The sequence below is a fragment of the Vipera berus genome (genome assembly GCF_964194415.1).
Source record: "Vipera berus genome assembly, chromosome: 2".
Taxonomy (NCBI): domain Eukaryota; kingdom Metazoa; phylum Chordata; class Lepidosauria; order Squamata; family Viperidae; genus Vipera; species Vipera berus.
Window position 1 is genome coordinate 235703654 of NC_138203.1, and position 24852 is coordinate 235728505.

At 39.0% G+C, this 24852-nt stretch overlaps 1 protein-coding gene across 1 annotated transcript in view; it reads right to left on the reverse strand.

The window, feature by feature from the left end:
- The window catches only part of KBTBD12 (kelch repeat and BTB domain containing 12), an 87676-nt gene extending 63879 nt beyond the window's left edge, over positions 1 to 23797 (reverse strand). Inside the window, exons 1-3 of the mRNA XM_081317728.1 lie at positions 23683 to 23797; positions 1779 to 2952; positions 2 to 272 (exon numbers count right to left, since the gene is read on the reverse strand). Of these exons, the coding sequence (XP_081173854.1) occupies positions 2 to 272; positions 1779 to 2848 (1341 nt within the window). The 5' untranslated portion in view covers positions 2849 to 2952; positions 23683 to 23797. The remainder of the gene's footprint in view (position 1; positions 273 to 1778; positions 2953 to 23682) is intronic.
- Between the last annotated feature and the right edge of the window lie 1055 nt (positions 23798 to 24852).

Here is a 24852-nt window from a genome sequence, read left to right on the forward strand (position 1 = left end):
CCTGTGGGGTCCATCCTCCGATGACATACAGCCTGTTTTTCACAGCAACGACTGCATGGCAAGCCAGCGGCACTGGGAGCGGGGCCAAAGTTCTCCAGTTCTCCTGCTCCATGGAGTACTTCTCCACAATATTGGTAATTTGATATTGGTTTTTCAGTTTCATTTGACCTCCTATGATGTATAAATCATGATGGATAGTGCCTAAAGCATACAGTTCACGAAACTGCGCTGTGCACAGGCTTTCCCAAAATCGATTTCCATGACCCTCATACCTGTAACGAATCCTCATATTAGAATTTTCATTATAATAGTTTACCTGTGTATTTGTACCTAACCTTCTCTCCTCAAGTACAGCTTTTATTCTTAAGTAGGCTCAACATGGGGTTAAAAAAGAATTTGAATTTTGACAAAAGTCCAATGGCATAAATTGGCAAGTCTATGATTTTATAGAGGTAATTTTTCTGACTATTATCCCGTTTCCTTCTCTACCCACCCACACAGTTGGGGACATAACTGCCCCCTTGCCCCAATTATTTTAGCCTTGATCAGTCATTATGTCGGAGAGGTGCCTGAATATTAGGAATATAGTGGGAAATGTCTTTCACTACTGGCTATTCATCACCCAATCAGCATTCTCAAAATATTCTCTTTGCTTCCTATGCTCTTCCATATAGATAATAAATATGCTAGTTAACCAGAGCAGCAACAGTCAGGGTAGCATATGGTTAACCCAGCAAGATCTTATGTCACTACATTAAGAGCTGAGTTGTGCTACAAATCTGCAAAAAAAAAAGAGTGTTGAACCTTGGGGCATAACTAGGGGTATACCCATCATTAAGAAATCAGATGAAATCGGGAAAGAAAATTTCCTCCTAGAAAATCCCTCTATTATTATTTTTTAATATTATTATTATTAAATTTATCTGCTGCCCATTTTGCAATTCAAGGTGATTATTCCCTTTTCTTGCTATTTTTTTCATTAAAAGGCAAAATCTGACTTGGCAATGCATATGTATAGCCTTAGAAGCTCAATCCTAACCAAATGTATTTAAAGCAGTTTTCCTGAATTTTAGCAGAATGTATGGCAAGGACTATACTTTTCATTTTCCTTCAATATTAACAAGGCAGCACAGAATGAAAGTACTACAGATATACATTTTTATTGTCCCCATGACTGAATAAGGGCAAAATAACTCCAGAAAGAAGTTGCTTATAGCATTATATCTGGCACCTAGAGGGCACTATAGACCTTGCCATTGTGTCATTAATAAATGAGCAAACACCTAATTATTTCATTCACAACTTGAAATAACTCTGCTTGACAGACCTGTTTTAAATATATATAGATATCAATATAGTATATGCTGTATTCAGTCAATTTAGAAGCCAATGGAATGTTTATAAAACAACAGTGGAGGATTCCATCCAACCCTTAAAAATATTCCACAAGAACTTAATCCCTTCACGATGGTTTTTAGCTTTGATGACTTAGAATTGTCCAAAACATTTTTGCATTTAGTTAAGATTGTCTTCCATCATTACAACTGATCTAGAAAAGAACCCAAAGGAAGATTATTCATTGGTTAACTTTGATGTTAGAAATTCCACTTTGATGTTAGAAGTTCTATCATAGGCTTAGAGGAAAAACTTTAAATCACACATACCGCTTGAATCTTTCCTTCTATATGACTCTTTGTAATTTTAAGTGTTGTGGAGCGGAAATGATATAGGAATATTTTTGTCTTAGTGCCTCCCCCCCCCCCGCCCCAGATACAAACCTATATATTTCAATCTTCCTGGTCTTTTGTCTAGACATCTTGGCAGCACTCGCCTCCCCTGCAACAACAATACTGTTGACCTCAGTAACCACACCGGTGTATATACTGCCAAGGCCTTCTGCATATTTTGGAGAGGAAATGAAGTAGGTCTTTCCCGTTAGAGGTGCGTAACAGAAGCTGGCCTCCGCATAATTACCTTTCCTTGATCGGATTCCCCCTGAGTTATTGCCAATGCAAAGGAGAAGTGTAGTGGTCTCCATGCCATACCGAAGGCTGAGGGAAAGTTGATTGGATTTTTTCATGGTTTCTAAGGCTCCGTCAATCATATCTATACACTGGGAATTACTTAGAAGCACTGTGTTCCTTTTCCGAGCTTCCACTAGGAACGAAGGACTTACAAGTACCAGCCTTACTTGCTTCAGGAGCTCAATGAGATGATCTGCACGCAACTTCTGACTGTGGTTAACCCATCTAAGGACTAAGTCCAAGATGCTTTCTTCTCTGGATACATTCAGATCATCGGATCTGATCAGGCTTAGCAGTTGCTGAGCTTCTATCTCTAGTATTTCTTCATGCTGGCTCACCTCAGTAAAGTGCTGATACAAATATTTCCTGGCTCGTTCAGATAGTTCTTCTGCCCCAATTTGCTTTGCAAAATAATAGATCCCTACAGAGTTGGAAGCTTCAATGTGATCCATCATGTAGGTTTGACATTGAGTAAACACATCTTCCATCTGCATAAAAAAGGCAGCAATGGCCACATTTTGTACATTACAATTTGTGAGATGCAATTCAGAAGTGTACATGTAGTGCAGAAGGACAGATATACTTTCAGCTGCTATGTCATGTAGCACAACTTCTCTCTGTGTGCATTCCATCAACCCACAAGTAAACATTGCTTTGAAATAGGGGCTAAAAGCAGCCAGGATCAATTTGTGGCAAGGGAATTTTTTTTCTTCAGCCACTAACACCACATCAATCATTTCAGTTAAATCTTTCATATATTTTATTTGATCTAGTAAATTCAAACTATGCTGCTGCTTCCTTTTACCTCCAGCCTTGAAATCCATGGTGGAATATATTTTAAAGTATTTTCTGGTGCTTATTGGAGTTTTAAAATAGCTATTTGTACATCTGAGAGCTGTCGGAATGAAATTCCTTCATCATTTTATTCCTAGAAAGGAGAAAGAAAAACAGTTGTGGTCTACAGGAAGTAAATGTTTTGAGCAAATGCATCAGAAATATATACTAATGTAGTTATACTATAACAGAAAATCCACCCAGTGGTTGGAACACTGCCCCAGAGACATGGAATTAGGTTGTTTGGGACTTTGTATACCAAATTCGGTGCTCCCACAGATTTATGAACCTCATTCCTTCTTGGCAATTTGGGAAGCCATCCAAACAACAGTGCCCTACCATGTTTTTAATCAGAATGAATGTTTAATGCCTACCATTAATGGCTACTGTAATGTATTGGGTTTTTATCTTACTAAAGAGCATCACGTGGGGTTAATTGCTGGAAGGTTGTTTAAGCAGGGAAGCTGGCTAATGGCTCCCAGCTCCTCAGACAACCCGTCTCCAGTGCTGCCATTGGCTGCTTCTAGGGCGGCAATAGGTTGCTTTAAACATATTGGCCTCCACCTATAGGCCAAGGTATAAATAGCTGCATTCACAGCCCTGTTTCTCAATTCAGTTCCTGTAAGCAAATAAAGAATGATTCTTGCTGAACTCACTTGCCTCGTCTTGTCAATCAAGCGACGAACACAGTATATAATAGCTACCATTTTTAAATTAACTGTATTGTCTTCCTTTGTTTTTTAATTTAACATTTTTATTCTATTATATGCCACCCAGTGTTTGTGGCTTGGAATGGGTTACAAAAGCTGTGGAATGAATGAATGACTTTATTTTCCAACTGAACAATAATTATGAAGAATATAGTGTATTTTCCACTACAAAGCTTAATACCAAAGAATATTTTGATACTGCAGCAGGTTTATTTTTAATATTTCTGCCTAATTTCTAATGGTACTATAATATCTACAATGACATACACAATATCCATTTTATATATATGCTAATAATTCATACAATGTTGAATACATTGTAATGTTTAAATAATATTAAAAGGTTAATAAAAGAAACTTTGCAATCTTTATCCACCAAAATTCTTACATACAATCCAATGTAATTAAATGATGTTGTAACTTTCTTTAAACAGTCCAATAAGAATCTTTTGAGAATCCAATCACCAATTCTATGCTGTACACATAGATGAACACCAATGCTGTTATCTGAGGAATCCATCTGTTAAAATCCCACATTAAGCTTTTCACAAGAACATATTTCCTCTAGTTAACAATGTTTTCAACATTAAAAGAGGAGCATTACTAGATTCCATTCCCCCTCATCAAAGCCTGGATATGATGATTCTCAAACAACTCTTGATGCATAGAAGACTCCCACTGAGATAACATTGTTAATAACATTTTGAATTACTATAGATATTCTGATCTGAAGAAGCCAGCATGGCATATGGGTTTAGATGCCGAACTAAGAGCAGGAAAGCCTGACTTCTAGTCTTCCCTTTTGCATGAAAGCTCACTGTGCACTCCATCTGCAACAAGCCAGCGGGAAAACAAAAACCCTCATTGCATCATGCATCGATAGCTTTGCGGTGAGGACGAGGTAAGCACAATGCAAAAACAAGCAGATACTGCAACCAAGTGGGATAAACGCTAAGAACAAAAGCAGCAGACAACCTGGTTTGACGGAGCTTCCTAGGTAGAGATGCGACTCTAACAGTTCACAGGGAACACAAAGTGGGGGCAGGAAAGAACACCATCTCTCCTTGTTAGATCCTAATAGTTTATCAGAAAGGCTGAATTGGGGATAAGTAAAACATACTATTTTATTCCTGGACATATAGGTTGCCATGGGAGACCAAACACTTGCAAAGATGTGAGCTCAACTTCCTGCAGAAAGGCAGGCTTGTACAGTGTTAAGAACAGTAAGATTGCAATATTCCTTCTGCGCCTCATCCTAAAATACTCCTGGCAACTTGCACCCTGCCTTGAGCATATATCACTTGGAGTGGTTTAGTGATCTATTCACTTCAATGACCCGGTCTAAACATTAGAGACAGATCTTTCTTCTGCCACAACGCTGGATGTTTTACAAGGTCACACCATAAAGCTAGCCTCCAGTTAATCTGTTCTGAAATTCCAGTCTCATTAGGCATGCTGGCCACAAATTTTAAGACACAGATTATTTGTTAAAGCGGAGCGCCACCCATGTTAAAGGCTTTTTCATTACAACTTTGGCATATATTGAGAGACAGCTATTGCTGCCATCTTAAAAGGATGGATACATGACTCCATTGCTTCCTGTACTCACAATCCTTGGGGGAAATGTCTTCAGCGAGGCTGTCGTCCTGCCAGTGAGGGACCCACAAATTTCCTCTTAGCTTTCCCTCTCTGATCACCAATCAGCAAGCAAAAAGGGCAGGCTCAAGAAAATGATTCGATGGCTGGGTGAGATGATGATTATACTACATTTTAATTCTATATTTTTATATAACTCAAGGCTAATCCTCCTGCCTTCTTTTTACCCCACGACAACAACCCTGTGAGGTGGGTTGGGATGAGAGAGAGAGGAATCGGCCCAAAGTCATCCAGCTGCCTAAAAGAAGTCTTACCAGCTCCTGATATCTAGGTCAGCACCTTCACCACTACACCAAACTGGCTCTCCAGTGGATTGGTTCTTGTTGTTACGATTTTAACAAACATATAATCAAAGGCCTAGCAGAAGAGGAAAGTCTTAATTACTTCCCTGACAGTGGGAAGAGGGAGAGCTAAGAGCCGTTCTCAAAGGAGCCTGTTCCACGGCTTGGAGCCCTTCACTTGTGCTGGCAACAAATAGGCCTTTGAAAAGGTTTAAGTGGGCCTTTCTTGTTGATCTTGAAGCCTGGGGAGGTTAAAGTTGAGATAGGCCGTTTTGGGTAATCGGCTTTGAAGCTAAGATGAGATTTAAAAGTTTAAAACAGTGTAGCACAAAGAGAATATGATCCCCGGATTATGCAGTGTGTAGCAGCCTCTTTGCTGCATTTTTATAACAGATGAAGCTTCTGCACTGTCTTCAGGGATCACTGTGTGAGGAATGCAATTCAGGTAGTCTAATAATAATATCACTAAAGTATAGATGACTGTTTTGAAATACTGCAACTCTAAGATTTGATGTGATATTCTATTTATAGGATAGATTAATTTACAAAGACAGTAGTTCTATGGACAGAACAGTAGTACAGTTCTAAAAAAAGGGGGACATTTGCTTTTGTGATTTGGTAAAATGGGTGAAATCCATGACTAATATCATATCAGAATTAAAATCTCATATCTGATATTGATGAACAGTATTACAAAGTTAGGACTATAAAGAGGCTTATTCTGTAACATCATCTAACCAGCAATAACTGGAAACGTGTAGGCTTAGTATATGCAAGGTTTTTTTTTACAATATTGTAAGTACATTGTTTTTATGAATTATTTGATTTAAACAAATGAAACTGAATTATTAGGAAATTTCATTGTTTTATTTTCAAAAGAAATTTATCATCTTATATTTCTGTTTATGTTTCTACTTTTAATCATCTATTTTGCATAGCTGTCATTCAATTTTCAAATCTGTCTGTGAATATTCTTTCTAATAATACCCATCTGGGAATACCATTGGAAATATTAGTTACCATTTGTCTTTTTTGAAATGCTAAGTTTATTAGAAATAGCTGTCTTTAACTTTGGAAAGTGAATTACCTTTAATTAAGATAGACAATTTCAATATAGAAAGAATATTTGAGTTCCAGATAGTTATCTTTTCATTTTCTTGAATTATAGATTGGTTTGTAGAGATACAATATTTGCAGCTGTTAAGTTTTCGGTTCGGTGAGACATTGAATGAGGCAGAGTGGTGAAACAGCAACATGTTTATTCAGTAACAACAGAAGCAGCACTAACTGCTGCTAAACTACAATTTATACGGATTGCCACTAGGCGGCAACCAATAGAATTAAAGCATTAATTCCCGCACAAAAACACAGTTAACAGTCCTGGAGACAAGCAGTCTGGGTTTCAAACAATGCAGCCGTTAAGCAATCACTCAACTGAATACAGCAATTAAGGCCAATACATTACACCCCTTCCCCCTAGATAGTTCATAATCTCAAATGCTTGACATAGTCCTGTAAATACTTAGGCGGCCTTCGCATCCATTGGGAATGTCTCAAAGCTGCTGGAGGTTCCCGGTCTACCAGCTCGCCTGTCAGGCTGGGTAAACCAGGACTTTGAGACCCGCTTGCTTCGGGTCGACCCAAGTCCCTTTGGCTGGCCTGTACCAGTAGACCCAAGCCAAAGTCCATTTGGGGAGCAGGTTCTGCCGGGCTGGAAAACGAAGCCGTTTGCCGGTTCTGCTCAGTGGGTGCCACTAGGCGGCAACCAATAGAATTAAAGCATTAATTCCCAGGCAATTCCCAGTCCTGGAGACAAGCAGTCTGGGTTTCAAACAACTCAGTCGTTAAGCAATCATTCAACTGATTACAGCAATTAAGGCCAATACATTACAGCAGCCATTCATTTTTTCATGGTCAGACAGCAGCGGAGACTGCTTAGAGTTCCAAATTATTAAGAGGTATAATAGGAGTGGATATAACTGCAGGCATCATGTCTGGGGGCTTCTCCTATGGAATAGCCTTCTCTGCAGAAAAAAACAACAACCCTACTTTTCTGGAAAGCATTTGGGGATTCACTATGGAATTATTGTCATTGTTATGTTTATTTACTGCATTATTATCTATTTTACCCGTGCTATCAATATATCTCAAGTCCATTAGTAGATGACTTGCATAAATGAAAGGAATTTCTATTTGAAAAAAATGATAAAACAACTTTCTGTTAAATTTAAATTGATAAGGAAGCAAGCCACTGATTTTTTATAAGTTTTATTAATTTTTTAAAATTACAATCTTTAAAGCTAGTAAAGAACATGTTGTCTGGGTGCACATATTTAACATTAACTTCTTCAATATAAATCTGTTCAGTACTGCACAATCCAGTATTTTTTCCTTGATCTTCCTTTCTTCCCCATATTTTTCCCCTTTTCCCCTCATTAAACAATTACAATGTTTAATACTATTGATGTATACAAAGTTAGATATAGACATCTTCATCATATTTTACTAATATTATAGAAGTAACAATAATATCAATTCCTAAGTCAATATTCTGTTTTTTGTGCTCTTATTAAAGTTTGTTCCCATCAATATTTAAAGTATCTTTGTCAGTTATGATTTTCTCAATGTTAATTACATCTATACAGGTAAAAAAAATATTCATACCAATCCTCTTATTTTCAAATTTCCCATATCAAAAAAAGAAAAAAAATGCTATTTTAATTTTAAATCATATCTTCCATTATAAAAATATAGTTATATCTAAGGGTCATCCGTTTTTTTAACCATATCCAAACAAGTATATTAAACAGATAGTGCCCCCTCTGATAGATAATAATAATAATAATAATAATAATAATAATAATAATAATAATAATAATAATAATAATAATAATAATAATAATAATAATAATAATAAGTTGGAAGGGACCTTGGAGGTCATCTAGTCCAACCCACTGCTCAGGCAGGAAACCCTATACCATTTCAGACAAGTGGCTGGCCAATCTCTTCTTTAAAACTTCCAGTGTTGGAGCATTCACCACTTCTGGAGGCAGGTTGTTCCACTGATTAATTGTTCTAACTGTCAGGAAGTTTCTCCTTAGTTCTAGGTTGCTTCTCTCCTTGACTAGTTTCCATCCGTTGCTTCTTGTCCTGCTTTCAGGTGCTTTGGAGAATAGCTTGACTCTCTCTTCTTTGTGGCAGCCCCTGAGATATTGGAACACTGCTATCATGTCACCCCTCACCCTTCTCTTCGTTAAACTACACATACCCAATTCCAGCAACTGTTCCCTACATGTTTTAGCCTCCAGTCCCCCAATCATCTTTGTTGCTCTTCTCTGTACTCTTTCTAGAGTCTTGACATCTTTTTTACATCATGGTGACCAAAACTGGATGCAGTATTCCAAGTGTGGCCTTACCAAGGCATTGTAAAGTGGTATTAGTACTTCATGCAAATCTTGATTCTATCCCTCTGTTAATGCAGCCTAGCACTGTGTTGGCTTTTTTGGCAGCTGCAGCACACTGCTGGCTCATATTTAAGTGATTGTCCACTAGGACTCCGAGATCTCTCTCACAGTTGCTACTATTGAGCAAGGTACCACCTATACTATACCTGTGCATTTGATTTTTCCTGCCTAAATGTAGAACCTTACTTTTTTCACAATTGAATTTCATTTTGTTAGATAGTGCCCAGTGTTCGAGTCTGTCCAGATCCTCCTGTATCTTAAGGCTATCTTCTGGAGTATTGGCTATTCCTGCCAGCTTGGTGTCGTCTGCAAATTTGATGAGTTCCCCATCTATCCCCTCATCCAAATCACTGATGAAGATGTTGAAGAGCACTGGGCCCAGAACAGAGCCCTGGGGCACCCCACTACACACTTCCTTCCATGTAGATGCAGTTCCATTGAGTACGCTGAGTATGGCCTGTCAGCCAGCTACGAATCCATCTGGTGGTGATGCTATCTAACCCACTACTTATCAAGTAGTATGTTGTGATCTACTTTATCAAATGCCTTACTGAAATCCAAGTAAATTATATCTACAGCATTCCTCTGGTCCACTAGTTTTGTCACTTGGTCAAAGAATGCAATAAGATTTGTCTGGCATGATCTGTTTTTGACAAACCCATGTTGGCTTTTAGTGATAACTTTGTTCGCATCAAGGTGTTCGCTGATTTGTTGTTTGATTATCTTTTCCAGAATCTTCCGAGGTATTGAGGTCAGGCTGATAGGTCTGTAGTTTCCTGGATCTATTTTTCCCCCTTTTTTGAATATGGGAACTACATCAGCTCTCTTCCAGTCCTCTGGTAGTTCCCCAGTGCTCCAGGGTCTTTGAAAAATATAGTTCAGTGGTTCTGAGATCACGTCTGCCAGTTCCTTGAGAACCTTGGGGTGTAATCCATCTGGTCCTGGTGATTTGAACTCGTCTAGGCTGGACAGGTGCTCACCATTTTCTTGCCTATCTTAACTTGCGTTTCTATTCTGTTTTTTATGGCACTGGTTTGGGTAGGTTGGACTGTTTTTTCCCTTTGTGTAAAGACAGATGCAAAAAACGAGTTAACTAGTTCTGCTTTCTCCCTGTTGCTTGTCACCTTCTTGCCACTTTCTCCCACTAATGGACCAATCATTTCCTTAACTTTTTTCTTGTTTCTTATATGTTGAAAGAAGGTTTTTTTTTGTTATTTTTGACTTTGGTTGCAAGCCTTAGTTCATTTTGAGCCTTAGCTTCTCTCACTTCATCTTTGCAGGCACGGGCTGTTTGCTGATATTCTGCCTTAGTTATGTGCCCCTTTTTCCAATTCTTATACTTGTCCTTTTTATCTTTCAGTTTATCAGAGAGTTCTTTATGCAGCCATGCTGGTTTCTTTTGAAAACTGTTATTTTTCTTCTTTGTTGGTATTGTGCTAGACTGGGCCTTTATTATCTCACTTTTTAAAATTTCCCAAGCTTCTTGAGTTGTTTTCCCCTTTAGGATTCTCATCCATGGAATTCTTCCCAAGGTCTCTCTAAGTTTATTGAAATTAGCTCTTTTAAAGTCCAAGACTCTAGTTTGGCTGTATTCTATTGCTTGTGCTTCCATAATGTTGAATTCCAATATTGCATGATCACTTCCCCCCAAGGTTCCTGTGGCTTTGACACTTTCTATCATTTCATCTCTGTTAGTGAGAATTAAATCCAATATGGCTAATCCCCTAGTTCCCTTCTGTACTTTTTGGGAGAGAAAGTTGTCTGCTAGGTTTGTCAGGAATCTGTTAGATCTTCCACTTGCTACAGAATTTGTCTCCCAGTTGATATCAGATCAAGTTCTCTGTTTTTTAAGTAAAACTCGGTTTCTTCCTTTGCCAAGCAGCTTTCCAGGCCAGGTCCCACGGGAGAAGGGCGGTATATAAGTTCAATAAATAATAATAATAATAATAATAATAATAATAATAATAATAATAATAATAATAATAATAATAATAATAATAAATTGCCGAAGAATTTTCTTTCTATTTTTGTGCAAGCTGCTTGGCATGAGAAAGACAATTTAGGTAGAGTATTTTGGGGGGGGGGGGAAACTCCACCCATCCACATTCCCTAGACATTTCCCCTGCCCGTTCTTTGTTCCATTTTCTAGAATCTTCTTCCTTGTCATCAGGTGTATTTTGGAGAAAGAGTTGTATTTTCATTGTTATAGGTAGGTCTTGGAGTATTTTTTTTTATTGAAAAGTTTTAACATACATTTTATCTTTAACAATCCCCCTCCCCCTCCCATACCCATCCCTCCCTACCCCTCCCCCCTCCCCCCCCCCCGACTTCCCAGAGCTAAGTACAGGGTATAAAAACAAAAAAAAACAATCATAAACATCCAAATGCTAACAACCACAAACTCTAAAATCTATCACTCTCTAGCTCATATAGGATAACTACAAACACTATTACTATTAAATATATAAAAAAAGAAAAAGAAAAGAAAGGAAGAGAAAAAGAAAAGAAAGGAAGTTGGAGTATTTTATTTGTGTATGGCAGTCCATATTTCCCTTCTCCTATATCCTCCATCTCTAGATCTATTTCTTCTGCTTCACCCTCTGATTTCTAGTTTATTTGTTCATACTTTGAAGTCATTTTCTGGGAGTTGTAGCCTCAATTTGGTGATTTGGTCCTTTATATCAGGGCTTTTCAATCTTTTCAATTTTACCACTTTTAGGATATGGCGACATCCGAGTACCACCAGTCGCCTAGCAAGGTGTCAAAAACTTGATGACCAAAAAAAAAAAGGAAAAAAAGTGATGAAGTACAGGTAGTCCTTGACTTACAACAGTTTGCTTAGTGGCTGTTCGAAGTTACAATGGCACTGAAAAAAGTGCCCCCCAAGGCAGAGCCAAGCAAGACACCTGCCTGCCTGCCCGCCCGGCGGTGCTCTGTCTCCTGTCCGAGGTTTTCATTATTGTGAGGATTTCTGTTGAGGATTGGCAGCGAGGGTGGGGGGGTTGGTTTTTATTTTCCCCCCCTCTGCTGGGTGGTTGCAGCAGGTTTTGGTCACTTCACATGACCCTGGGACACAGTGACTGTCATAAATATGAATCAGTTGCCAAGCATCTGAATGTAAATCACATGACCCTGGGGATACTGCAACATTCCAGCTGATTGGCGCTTCTTCTGGGTTTAGCAGAAGCACCAGGATCAGCGCCAAGCTCCAGCTGGAGTCTGTCGCTGAACCTGGTGCTTCCATTGAGCCCTGACAGCCCCGAAGAAGAGCTGATCCTGCAGCTCCAGCCATCTCTCATTCAGGCTTGTGCAGTGCTGCCACCAGTTCAGCTCATTCCCCTCTGCCGCTACCACTTTTCTAGGATGGTCGCGTACCACCTGCCAGGTACCAATGTACCACAGGTGGTACCTGTGCCACTGGTTGAAAAGCCCTGCTTTAGCCTCATTATTCTTTCTTTTTTATGTCCTCTGTGTGCAATAATTTTTGCTGAATTTGCTGTAGCATAGAGAGTATTTCCTTCTGAAAGGTATTTGTTTTTTCTTGAGGCATCATTCCTAGAAATCCTCTATATCACCAGTCTCAGTAAGAATGGAACAAAATTTCCTCTTGTTTTTTGGTCTTTATGTATAGCCTTTATAATCCAGTCCTAATAGCATTATTTTATAGTAATTTTTTTTTCTCAAGTATCCTGAAAATTGTCAGTCAGGCAAGGTTGTAATCCACAATGTTCCAAGTGTTCAAAATGTTCAACCTCCCTGCAGCCAGACATACTCAAAAGTCAATTTTTTCTTTCTCTCCACTAGCTCTTGAGATTAAAAGTCCAGGCTCAGTAGGTATTTATAGTCCAAGAACGTATATATGCCAAAATATTTTTCTTTATTGCCAGCTGTTCTCCCTTAAGCTGAAATTCACCAAGCAGCCAAGGATCTAGTTATAGTGCTGCACTCAAAACCACCACTAGATGTTATTCAAAGTCTATTTTCCACTCTTAAAACAAAGGGTTGATTTCTTATATTTCTTATATTTCACCTCAATAATTTTTTTCCAAAGAGAAAGTCTTAACAATTTATCTCAGTACTCAGATTTATCAAAATTGTAGTTTTGTATTACTTTCATTTCAGTATTGTACATTTCTGTTCCCCATAAAAAAATTAAAACACCGCTTCCATTCACATCTGGAGTTTTTAAGCTTCTTGGGAGCCTTTCCAAGGAAATTCAGTTGTAAAATAGTAAAGAAAGGATCAATATCCTCACCCAGTCCAAACATGCTATTTATGGTGTGCTAATTAATGCATTTGTTCTTCGGTTGTCAGCAGCTAATGGCCAGCTGTCTTTCCCCTGCTGATTTAGAGGGCTTTCCTTGAATTGAATGGAGAGACCTCCATCTCTCTGTGATCGACAAGGCACCACTTCTTCTTCATCGCCTCTTCGGGGTGAATTTAGGTTCTTTTCAGGACCTCTAGCAGGGCGAAATCAGGCATGGAAGGCAGAGCTCTGCCTTCCTGCGTCCCATCTCGCCACGACGCAAAACCAGAAATCCGCCAGCCACTGACTTCTAATGAGTGTCTTAATTTCATTTTTTATTTCTATGCTTCTTCTATTAATAGCACAATAAGTTTGGGCTAATCTATTTTTTTGTAAGAATGGTGTGGTTGATGAGTCACAAGATAATTTCCAATCCACTTTAAGTTCAAGGGTGTTTCTCATCCTTGCAGACCACTGACACAAGGAACAGAAGAACACATGAGCTTTTAAATCTGAATCTTGCAAGCAAAAGCTTATAATATCCACTTCTTTTTTATAGCCAGCACTTTCAATCCACCTTTGCTCAGTCCAGGATACCCAATAGCAGAATAAATCAATCCTCATTCACTTTAAACTTCCCAATCGCTTAAATTCATTGAGCTCCTGAAATAATGAGTAGCCTTTCCTCTTCCATTTGTAAAAAATAAGTTTAAAAGTTTTAAACATTATCCCCCACCCACCCAAACAGATTAACCAGATGTTCGTCTACAAGTCTTTGGTGGTTTGCAAAAGCCTTCCTCTTGAGAGGCTACAACATAGCTGTTGCAAGGAAAGATAGAAACTATTGCCAAATTCAGAGGAGTTCTAATCCTTACTTTCAGTACAATGTCAAACAAAAGGTCTTGAAAAGCACACCAACTCCCACCATATGCATATATACAATAAAAACATTCTTTGCAACATTTTACTGCATGTTGGCACCTTCTATGGACATGGAAACAGATGTGTGATAGAATCATTACGTGGTAGGGTGTTTTTTTTCTTTGGAGCATACTTTGGTTGTGAAAGGATTGTTTCTTAATGGGAGAAGTTGTGGAAGATTGAGAAAGGAATGGCAAATGTAGCAGTGGGTAAGTCAGTAATCTTATAAATGGCAATTCAGCCTAGGTAGGCAGAAATCTGGGGAAAGCATATTATAGTAAAGAAGCTCTGCCTTCGTTAACTTAGTATAAAAAAGAGTGGGAAATTCCTATTGCCCTTTCCCAAATTCTGAATTTAGCATTAAGAATACCTGAACTGAAATCTGGGGAATTCTTGCTTCCTTAGTCTTGCCCACATTTTTGAGGGGTCTGTCTTGAATTGCTTCTATCCATATCCTTTTCTACTAAGATTTCATACCCTTCCCACCACAGTTTCAGTTTTATTGGCTGTTCTTCCTTGTGGAGTGAGTGACTGCATTAGTGGCTGAGATTCGGTATAAACTTCAGTAGTTTTAAAAAGCAGTATTGCAGGCTAATTCTGCCAACTGCCAGCAGTTCGATTCTCACCGGCTCAAGGTTGACTCCATCTTTCCGAGGTCAGTAAAAGGAGGACCCAGATTATTGGGGGCAATATGCTGACTCTGTAAACCACTTAGAGAGGGCTGTAAAACACTGAATCGGTATATAAGTCTAAGTGCTATTGCTATTTTCTTCAAGAGGCTGTTTGGTTCTGAAAGGCTGACCTAGTATTTACATCTGATGCCCTACCTTCAAATCCTTTCCAAGTCTTGATGGCATATTGTATGCTCTGTTTCTGTATGTACTTTGTGTATTAGCAATGTGTGTCTGTGAGCAGAAGCTTTATTTTAAAATACACGTTCTTAGGCTTCTCTTTATAATAATCCAAATTGTGCTAGCATTAACCCAGATGTCTTATTTCTTCACAATTGTAATAAACAAAGGACAGAAAAGGACACTTGGCTTTGTGCAGACTAGCTGTATACATTTCTTCTAAATTTGTTTTGGATTTTCTTTGATAAATTAATAATTTATTCACATGTGAATATAGTACAGTGCCAGAATGCATAATAAAAATCCTTCTCTCCGTCTAATGAAATATTTAATAAAATTAACAATAGATTATGAAGCTGTGTCAGTTGTATTTAACCTGCAGTTCTGCTCCAATTCTATAATTTCTCTAATTGCTAAATTTTAAATAGCCTATTAAATCTGTAGTAGGTTTCTGTAAATAATAGAAATAGCATTAAACTCTGAATACACAGGAAAAAAGTACAGACTACAAGCTTCTTTTCATTGCATCTGTTGGTTGCCTTTTTTAAATCTTGACAATGTTAATTTTGTTTCCCTTCAGTAATTCTGGCTTAAATTTAGTAATTATTGGTGTAGTTAACACAGCATGTTTTCATATTCTTTAACAAAATTCTAGCAATTGTGCACTAAGAGCATCCAGTATATCTGTTGTGCCTAAATGTTAGGAAATACTCAAACCATGTGGAGAAATACAAAAATAATTGTTTATAATTACAATTCCGTATGGGCCTATTTAACAGTTGTTGTTGTTAGCTGCGAAGTCGTGTCCGACCCATCGCGACCCTATGGACAACATTCCTCCAGGCCTTCCTGTCCTCTACCATCTTCTGGAGTCCATTTAAGCTCACACCTACTGCTTCAGTGACTCCATCCAGCCACCTCATTCTCTGTCGTCCCCTTCTTCTATTGCCCTCAACCTTTCTCAGCATTAGGCTCTTCTCCAGTGAGTCCTTCCTTCTCATTAGGTGGCCAAAGGATTTGAGTTTCACCTTCAGGATCTGGCCTTCTAAAGAGCAGTCAGGGTTGATCTCCTCTAGGACTGACCGGTTTGATCGCCTTGCAGTCCAAGGGGCTCGCAGGAGTCTTCTCCAGCACCAGAGTTCAAAGGCCTCAATTCTTTGGCGCTCAGCCTTTCTTATGGTCCAACTTTCACTGCCATACATTGCAGTATTTAACAGACTTACCCTCATTTACTCAACACTTTAATTCCTGAGTAAAGAAAAGTTTCAAAAGGTGATCACGTGACCCCGGGACACTGCAACCATCCTAAACACGAACCGGTTGTCAAGCATCCAAATGTAAGCCACAGGACCATGGGGATGCTGCAACAGTCATAAGTGTGAAATACTCTTTTCAGTGATGTTGTAACTTAGAACACTCACTAAGCAAGCTCTTTTAAGTCAGTGACTATGATGACAGAAGTACATCTGGGGTTCGAGAACACTAACCAAGAAATTTGTTTTTGATTCTGCGATGTACTGAGATGTGTTTAAATCACGTGATCAAGGGGATGCTGCAACGGTCGTAAGTGTGAAAAGGGTCATGTCACTTTTTTTTCAGTGCCATTATAACCTTGAACAGTCACTAAGTGATCTGTTCTAAGTCGAGAACTACCTGTATAAGATATTCAAGCAGTTCATTTCCATATGAGAAATTCACAGATTCTAGTACTTCTCCCTGTATAAGAGATTATTATTATTATTATTATTATTATTATTATTATTATTATTATTATTATTATTATTATTATTATTATTATTATTATTAATTTTATTTGTATACCGCCCTTCTCCCGAAGGACTCAGGGTGGTGAACAGGGCAGTATATGTTAAAAGACAAAATACAAAAATAAAAAGAGATTAAACAAAATGCCCACAATTCTTACAATAAGTTAAAACACATTAAAATAAGTTAAAACACATTAATAAAACCCAACCCCATCCCATCAGGCCAGGCCAGCTTGTTCGAAGAGGTAAGTCTTTAGATCGCGCCGGAAGGAGTGGAGGTCGGGTGCCATCCGGAGCTCAACCGGAAGATGGTTCCATAAATCCGGCGTGCCCACAGAGAACGCCCTCCCCCTGGGGGCCACCAGTCAACATTCTCTGACCGGTGGCACCCTGAGGAGGCCCTCTCTGTGGGAGCGAACTGGGTGGAGGGAAGTTGATGCCGGCCGCAGGTGCTGCCTAAGGTATTCCGGACCCATGCCATGTAGGTCTTTGTAGGTCATTACCAACATTGCAGTTTTGTGATATGAGGTTTATTTACACATTTACACAGGCTGTTTACATTCCCACACATCAACATCAGTTTTCTAGAAGAAACCACAACATCACAGTTTTTTTTATTTTTGCAAGATGACAGTTAGATTCTGCCTTTTGTTCCTACTCATTCCCAGGACTAATTCCTGCCATTTGCACATCTTGCTTGCTTCTTCCTCTTGGCTGTTGGGAGGAAAAAGATGGGTTGTCTTCCATCCTCAGTTTATTTTCTTAGGGCATCATCCCTCTTTTTAAAGTACATCAGCATAATTTAATTTTGAACTTTTTCTCAGGTCTCTGGAGGTTTTGCCTCAGGCGCATTGATAGCTGTAGTTAATGAACGATTTATAGAATTACCAGGGATCCTATGATGTCATTATGAACCACCCACACATCTCCTAACAGCTGGATGCATATTGGTCTGTAGGGAATCCTGTGCAATCACACGTGTGTTGGCTTTAGATCATCCCACTCTGCATTTATTGACATTGTGGTGAAAGAGAAACAACAGAGCATAGAACTGTCTGTGATTAAATGAAAACAAAGAAGAGGAATTTGGAGTAAAACCAATACTTTCCCCTTAATCATAAAAAGTTCATCCATCAAACAGCAATATTTTTCCTTTGTCAGATTATATCAGTCTTGTTGTATGGCTCTGGAAAAGCGCTATTGTTATGGAACACACTAATATATAATTATAAAAGATGCTGTTCTCTTTTTTTTTTGCTTCACTGTAGAAAGGAAAAAAAAATCACTCTGCATTTCTAATCCTACATAATACTATCCTACATAAGTTGAGTTGCAACAGCAATGGGGAACTGGAAGCATTTGTAGTCCCCCTTGTTGTCATTAAACAAGGACCATGGGTTGTTAAGCAAGCACCTTCTTGAAACTTCCTCCTAGCTTCCAATATTCAAAGTCAGTGGGAATCACATGTTGCAAAACTCAGGCGGCTTGCAAGCAGGCTGGCAGTCACAGAAGTGGCTGCTACCGGATGAAAGAAGGAGTGAGGGGACACATGGGTGGTCATGAAGACGTGAGCACAAATAAGCTTTGAGCTTGGGGTGGCTGCTGCCATAGGGGAGAGAGTGCACAAGTGGCTAGGGAGGTGCCTTGTGAGTGTAGCAGGGCTTAGGATGGGTGCCCAAGAGTGCTTGTGTGGCTGGAAAGGTGTGGTATGAGCATGAGGTATGCAAGTGGCTGGAGAGGCATGGAGCAAATTGTGAGAGGGTGTGCAAGAGTGTGTGGGTAGCTGGCAAGGTGCAAGGCAAAGGAGCTGGGGAAAGGTGCATGGGTGGGGGAGACTTATCTGAGGAACTTGAGAAATTCCCTGCTGGCTTCCCCATTGACTTTATTTGTGAGAAGCTGACAGGGTAGATCATAAATCACGGTCATGTGACCAGGGGATGTTGCAAATATCATAAGCATGAGCTGATTGCCAAATCTCCAGATCAAAAATAATATAATAAAGGCGGGATATAAAATATGACCACAAGCTGCTGGAATAGCTGGAACTTCAAGAACTGGTTGTAATCCCTGCTCATTCAGAGCCCTTGTAACTTCAAACAGTTGCTGAGTACGTGGTTGTTAATCAAGAATAACTTGAATGGCATAGAATTATGGAGATGAGAAACTGGAACAGTACTGAAAAAATATTTATTATCCTATATTTTCTTTAAAATCAGGAAGGTACTTAAATATTATTTAGAATAATTATAAAGTTTTGCAGCGGCCAAACCCTAAAATATTTACCGTATTGCTATTCTGAATTTGTATTCCTTCTGGGTTTAAGGGAAGCATCATTATGGTTACTGCATGGTAGATGGCATGCTTTGCATGCAGAAGACATGCATACTGCATCAAGCACCCTTTTTATTAAATTTACTTGCTGCCTATCAGGGAACTGTGATCTTCAATTAAAGGTTTCCAATTGTCCGGTCAGAGACACACTGTTGAGCTCTCTAGTCATTTTTTTAGAAATCTCTAAGGTGAGTGCAGCCAGGATGAAACCATCAACTGGAAGAGAAACCAAGCATAATGGGATGCGGCTATTATATATTGGCCACACAGACTCCCTCCCTTCTAAATATCATTATCTCTTACTACAAACTCACCTTCGGTTCTTTGTAGTTAGTTAGGTTACTGTGATAAATATTGTAAAGAAGGGTTGAGGAGAGAAATAATAGAGTTTTTCTCATGTATATCTGGAACCTATAAATCCTAGGGATCATTGTTCTTAATTATAATGACACTTTGGTTATCTTATCATAGTAAAAATAACAGTATTTTATCTTATCAGCTCTCCCCCTCTCTCTACATTAAACCTAGTAATTCTTCAATGAATAAAGTACACTGGAAAGCATAAATCTTTCTTTCTTGGCAACGAGGCATTCTAATTTAAACTGTATCTTTGTACCCTCTCTTTCTTGAAAAGAAAGACCTGGGCCATTGAAAAGTATCTTGTTCTGCTTTAACACTGGCTGTAATGTAGCTACAGTGTGGACTATAGGTGGATAGATAGATATAAGGAGGCATTTTTATGTAAATACCCATAACCTTTCCCTGGCTGATCATCTCAGAAATACAAAAATACATTTTTGATTAAAAAATAATGCCGAGCTTTCTCTGTTGCATAGGAAAGTACTAGCTCTCAGCATCCTAGGCAGCAATATATTTAGGCCCCACAAATAGAAAGTTTTCTGAGTGATTATTTGCTTTCTGGTAAATTATGTTTACCAGTTTTGTCAGTTAAATCACTTTCTGAGAAGTCCAGCCTCCCAGTATAGATAAATTATGAATGACCCTTACCTGTTCATCTGTGCTTTGGATCACCTTTCCCTACTTTTACCACATTACTTTCTACATTTACTTGGGAGTAAACCCAAACACAACAGATTTCCAATGTCATAGCATTAAAACATGATTAAACTCCTTAAGGTTTTACTCTTTTAATTTAATCATAGCACAGCTGATTAGTTGTGAAATGTTAAGTCTTTTTGAAGACTTGATGATCTGGTTTTCATTGAAATCAAAGATCTGACACACCAAAGTAAATTTATTGACAGGGATCAAAGTCCAAAGGACAGGTATAGATTTTTACTGCTCTTTTTCTGGTGCTGCTGTCCCAATTAAAAAAAAGGTTAATCCATTCAGTTGATCTTTTTTTTCATGAACCTATAAAGATGTTGGGTCACAATTCTGGCAGTCTAATCATCTGTCAAAATATTTGGAAGTGAAAACAAACAAGCCAAGTGAAAAGCTCAGTAAAACCACGTGCCAATAGAAAGGGGCAATCAGACATCTAAAAGCAGAGAAATTCACTACGTAGATGCTACAGCTCAAATCTGTAATGGCAACAAGTCCAAAATGGGGCCTCAGGATGCAGCAAATCAGTAACTGGAAAAGACAATGACAAAGCATGCCTAGAAAGTGCATTAATGTGATCACCAGTTGAGCTGCCCACGAGGGACCTTTACCTCAAAGAATCTGGGTTTACAAAGTACGTAGGTCTGCTAAATGGTTTGCCAATCATAAAAGCTTTACACTGCCCTTCTTTAGCTTGATTGATATTATGTTAGCAAGTATTTGACATATTAAAAATAATGTTACCAATATTTTGAAATAGATTTTTTTTTGAAAATGTTGATGGTTCTCAGAAGTAATTTTTCTTAAAATAAGGAAAAGCTTCAAAAAATATACAACTGCTCTTGAATCACATATCCAATTTCACATAACTGATAACGCAATGATTACCACTCTTTGGAGAATTGATATATGTTATACCATAAATGGGGAAAAAACCTGATGGGTGTTGGCATTTTCTGATAAGCCTTCATGGGAAATATCAGAAAATACACTATCTTCGGTAAATAAACCAGTATGATGTTTGATTTTCAGTTCCACTCCTTATAGGAGAAAGAAAGTTGTAGCATGCTATGTATATGCCTGCTTATTAGGGCTTTCACGCACCCCACAAGCGGCATTATTACAAAGTCAGCTTAATTGCCCCCAACAATCTGGGTCCTCATTTTACTTACCTCGGAAGGATGGAAGGCTGAGTCAACCTTGAGCCTGGTGGGATGTGAACCTGCACTAATTGCAGGCAGCTGGTGTTACTTAAGGATTGATGGTGGGTTGACCCCTTCCTCAGGCTCAGCCTTGTCATCTCCTACACTTTCTCTTACAAATTGTGGCAAGAAAGGTCATAAAATGGGGCAAAACTTAATAACTGTCTTGCTTCTCTAATTGTCTTGGGTTCAGTTGTAGTAGTAAGTTGCGAATTACCTGTGTACGTTTTGGCAATGGTGAAGGTGTGTTTCAGAACCCACTGACTATTTTTTCCAGTACTACTATGAAATACTGGAAAAATTAGTCAGTGACTTCTGAAATACACTGCCTTCAACTCATTATTGTATTAAATGTTATTCTTTTATCGTTGATTTCTGACAATGTGTACTGTTACAGTATTTATTTATTTATTCATTCATTCTTATTTTTCACATTTATGAACTGCCCATCTCTCTCAAAGATGGAGATTTGTATACTACAGGACCTCCATCACTGAGCGGTTCACAAGTAGAATAAAATTAAAATGAATAAAACAATATAATAATAAATAAGAACAAGGAATAAAAGAAAAGAAGCCAGATATGAGCAAAAAGAAACCCACATCATCTAAAAAGGATTTCAGTTTTGGGCAAGGCCTTTCAAATACCAGCAGGGCAGGGGCCACCCAGATTTGGGGAGAAATCTTGGGCTCAATTGTGGTTGTAAGTCAAGTACTACCTGTAATCAGACCCTATGCCATGTAGGGCTTTATAGGTAACCAACATTTAGAATCACCCCGGAAGCAAACTGACAATCCATAAAACTCACAAAGCAACGTGTTACATGGGCATACCAAAGCATGCCCATCACTGTCCACACAGCTACATTCTGGACCAGTTGAAGCTTCTAGGTGATCTTCAAGCGCAGCTCCATGTACAGAGCATTGCAAGGCCGAGCTGTGAAATGGTTAGAGCATGAATGACTTTCTGAAAGCCCTCCCAATTGAGGAAGGGGCACAATTGATATACCAGATAGTGCTGGACAAAAGCTTCCTGATCACAGTTGCCATTTATTCATCAAGCAAGAGCTATGAGTGCAGGAAGACCTCTAAATTGTACACCACTCTTAAATGGGGAAGTGCTACCCCATCCAAGGTTAGACAAAACATCCCCAGTTCTGGATGGCCCAAACACTCACAACCACTTGGTAGAAGTTTATCAAAGAGAGATCCAACCTAGAATTTCCTGTCAGTGAGGATAATTCATCAGTGGAATGGCTTGTCTCCAGAAGTTGTGGGTGCACCATCAGTGGAGGTTTTAAAGAAGAGATTGGACAGCTATTTGCCCAGAATGGTATAGTAGGGTCTCCTGCTTGAGCAGTGGGTTGGAGCAGAAGACCTCTAAGGTCCCTTCCAACTCTGTTATTCTGTATTCATGGGAGGACTGAATTGAAGACAGTTTTTTTCTATCCAAATCCACAAAACCTCTAGGCACTGACATAAAACCTTGAAATGATCCAGGGTTGAACTCATAAAGAGCATTATTAAGGTACCAATGATACCCTAACCCCAATCTTAACCCAAACTGGCTGATGACCTTACCCAATTCATACAAACGCTGAAAAGGAGGGGGGAAAGAATATAATCCTATATCACCTCACAAAACAGGGGGCGGGAAATAATCATCCCACCCCAATCAATACCAGCTGAAACTAATCTTGGGAAAAAAGAAACCCATTTTGTGGTTCTTTGTGGTGCCCATTTTGTATGTTACTCTAATCGTTTTAGCAGTATTAAATAATCTTCATACAATCTATACTCTCAGCAATTTAGCAATTAATGCTATGTCACATTTACATTGTAATCTTTACATTGCAGGGTTATGGTTCCAATTATAGTCATAACTTCATGGTCATGACTGATTTTTTTTCTCAGAGCATAACTTGTGAAAGTAATGCCCATTTCCTAACCTTCCAACTTGCTACTTTGTTTGAAACATTTTTCTATAGGGAACAAGTTCTCCTTAGTTTAATATTTCTTCAGCCTCATAGAGGCACAGATTATAGGCAACTGGACACTATAGGCAATGCTAATGTGCATTTATGTACAATGAAATAATTTTGTGCTAAGAATCCCATATGGAAAGGCACACTGCAAGCCAACAGCAGTCTTATTCCTGAAAATGATGCAAAATCTTATCTCTAAGTATTCCTAAGGCCTAAAGCCTCCTACTCCCAACTTATATAACAATATTACACAGTCACCCAACTCAATGTTCAGCTTCACAGCCATCCGTGAATCCTGAGCTGCCTCCTGATCATTTGATTATTATTTTTTAAAAAGGCATATTTACCTGTTTCTTCCTCTCTTCTGTTTTTGTGCTTTGTGAATCTTAGGGAAATGAGACAGGAGAAGAGCAGTGCAAACGGAGGTTAAAACCAAATGCAAAGCAGTATTTTCTATGCCAGAGTCTCATGTGGATCTGGTGAAAGCCAGGAGTTATAAATAGGTCTGGCTCAATATTATTTAACTTGGCTCTGTGTGAGACTTGTAATATAGTGTCATGTGTCAGGGGCACACTGGAGCTCAGTGAGACCTTCACTGACGGCTGGCATTTCTGATTTTCTTGCCTGGGTTGACATGCATTTATCAAAATAGCTTTGGGGAAATAAATTAAAGAGATTCAGTCAGAACTGCAACAAGAAACTTGACTGGGATAACTAATGCAAATTAGGGATGGTACAATATGGTGGCTCAGTGGGTTAGGACGCTGAGCTTGTTGATCAGAAGGTCGGCAGTTTGGCGGGTCGAATCCTGAGTGCCGCATAACAGAGTGAGCGCCTGTTACTCGTCCCAGCTTCTGCCAACCTAGCAATTCGAAAGCACGTAAAAATGCAAGTAGAAAAATAGGGACCACTACGGTGGGAAGGTAACAGCATTCCGTGCGCCTTTGGCGTCTAGTCATGCCGGCCACATGACCACGGAGACGTCCTCGGACAAGCGCTGGCTCTTTGGCTTTGAAACGGAGATGAGCACCGGCCCCTAGAGTTGGAAACGACTAGCACGCATATGCGGGGGAACCTTTACCTTTACCTTTACCTTTTACAATACGGTTGCCAGAATTAGGATGGCACGGTGCAAAAGATGGCAGTCTCATTTTTCTTAACAGAAGAAGAACAGCCAACTGATAGAGCCCGCTGGACAAACTCCTTCCACTGGCTAAAATGCCATCTGCTGCATTAACACAAAAGGGCCAAGAGCCCTGACTTCTTGTGAATGTGATTCCCCTGCCCCTGCTTCACACCCACATCCATTTTTTTGCCCTGATTTGATTTTTGAGTTAATGCTTTGACTTACATAATTGTGTACTTGTTTTTATTTGATTGCAAATATAAACTTCTAAATCTAGAAAGGGTGAGAAGAGTGGCAGCTGAGTCGCTGTTTAAAATATATATTGTCCCATTGGTATTTTCTTCAGGTACATTAATGTTAAACCAACTCAGCTCCCTTCCCTCTTCAATAG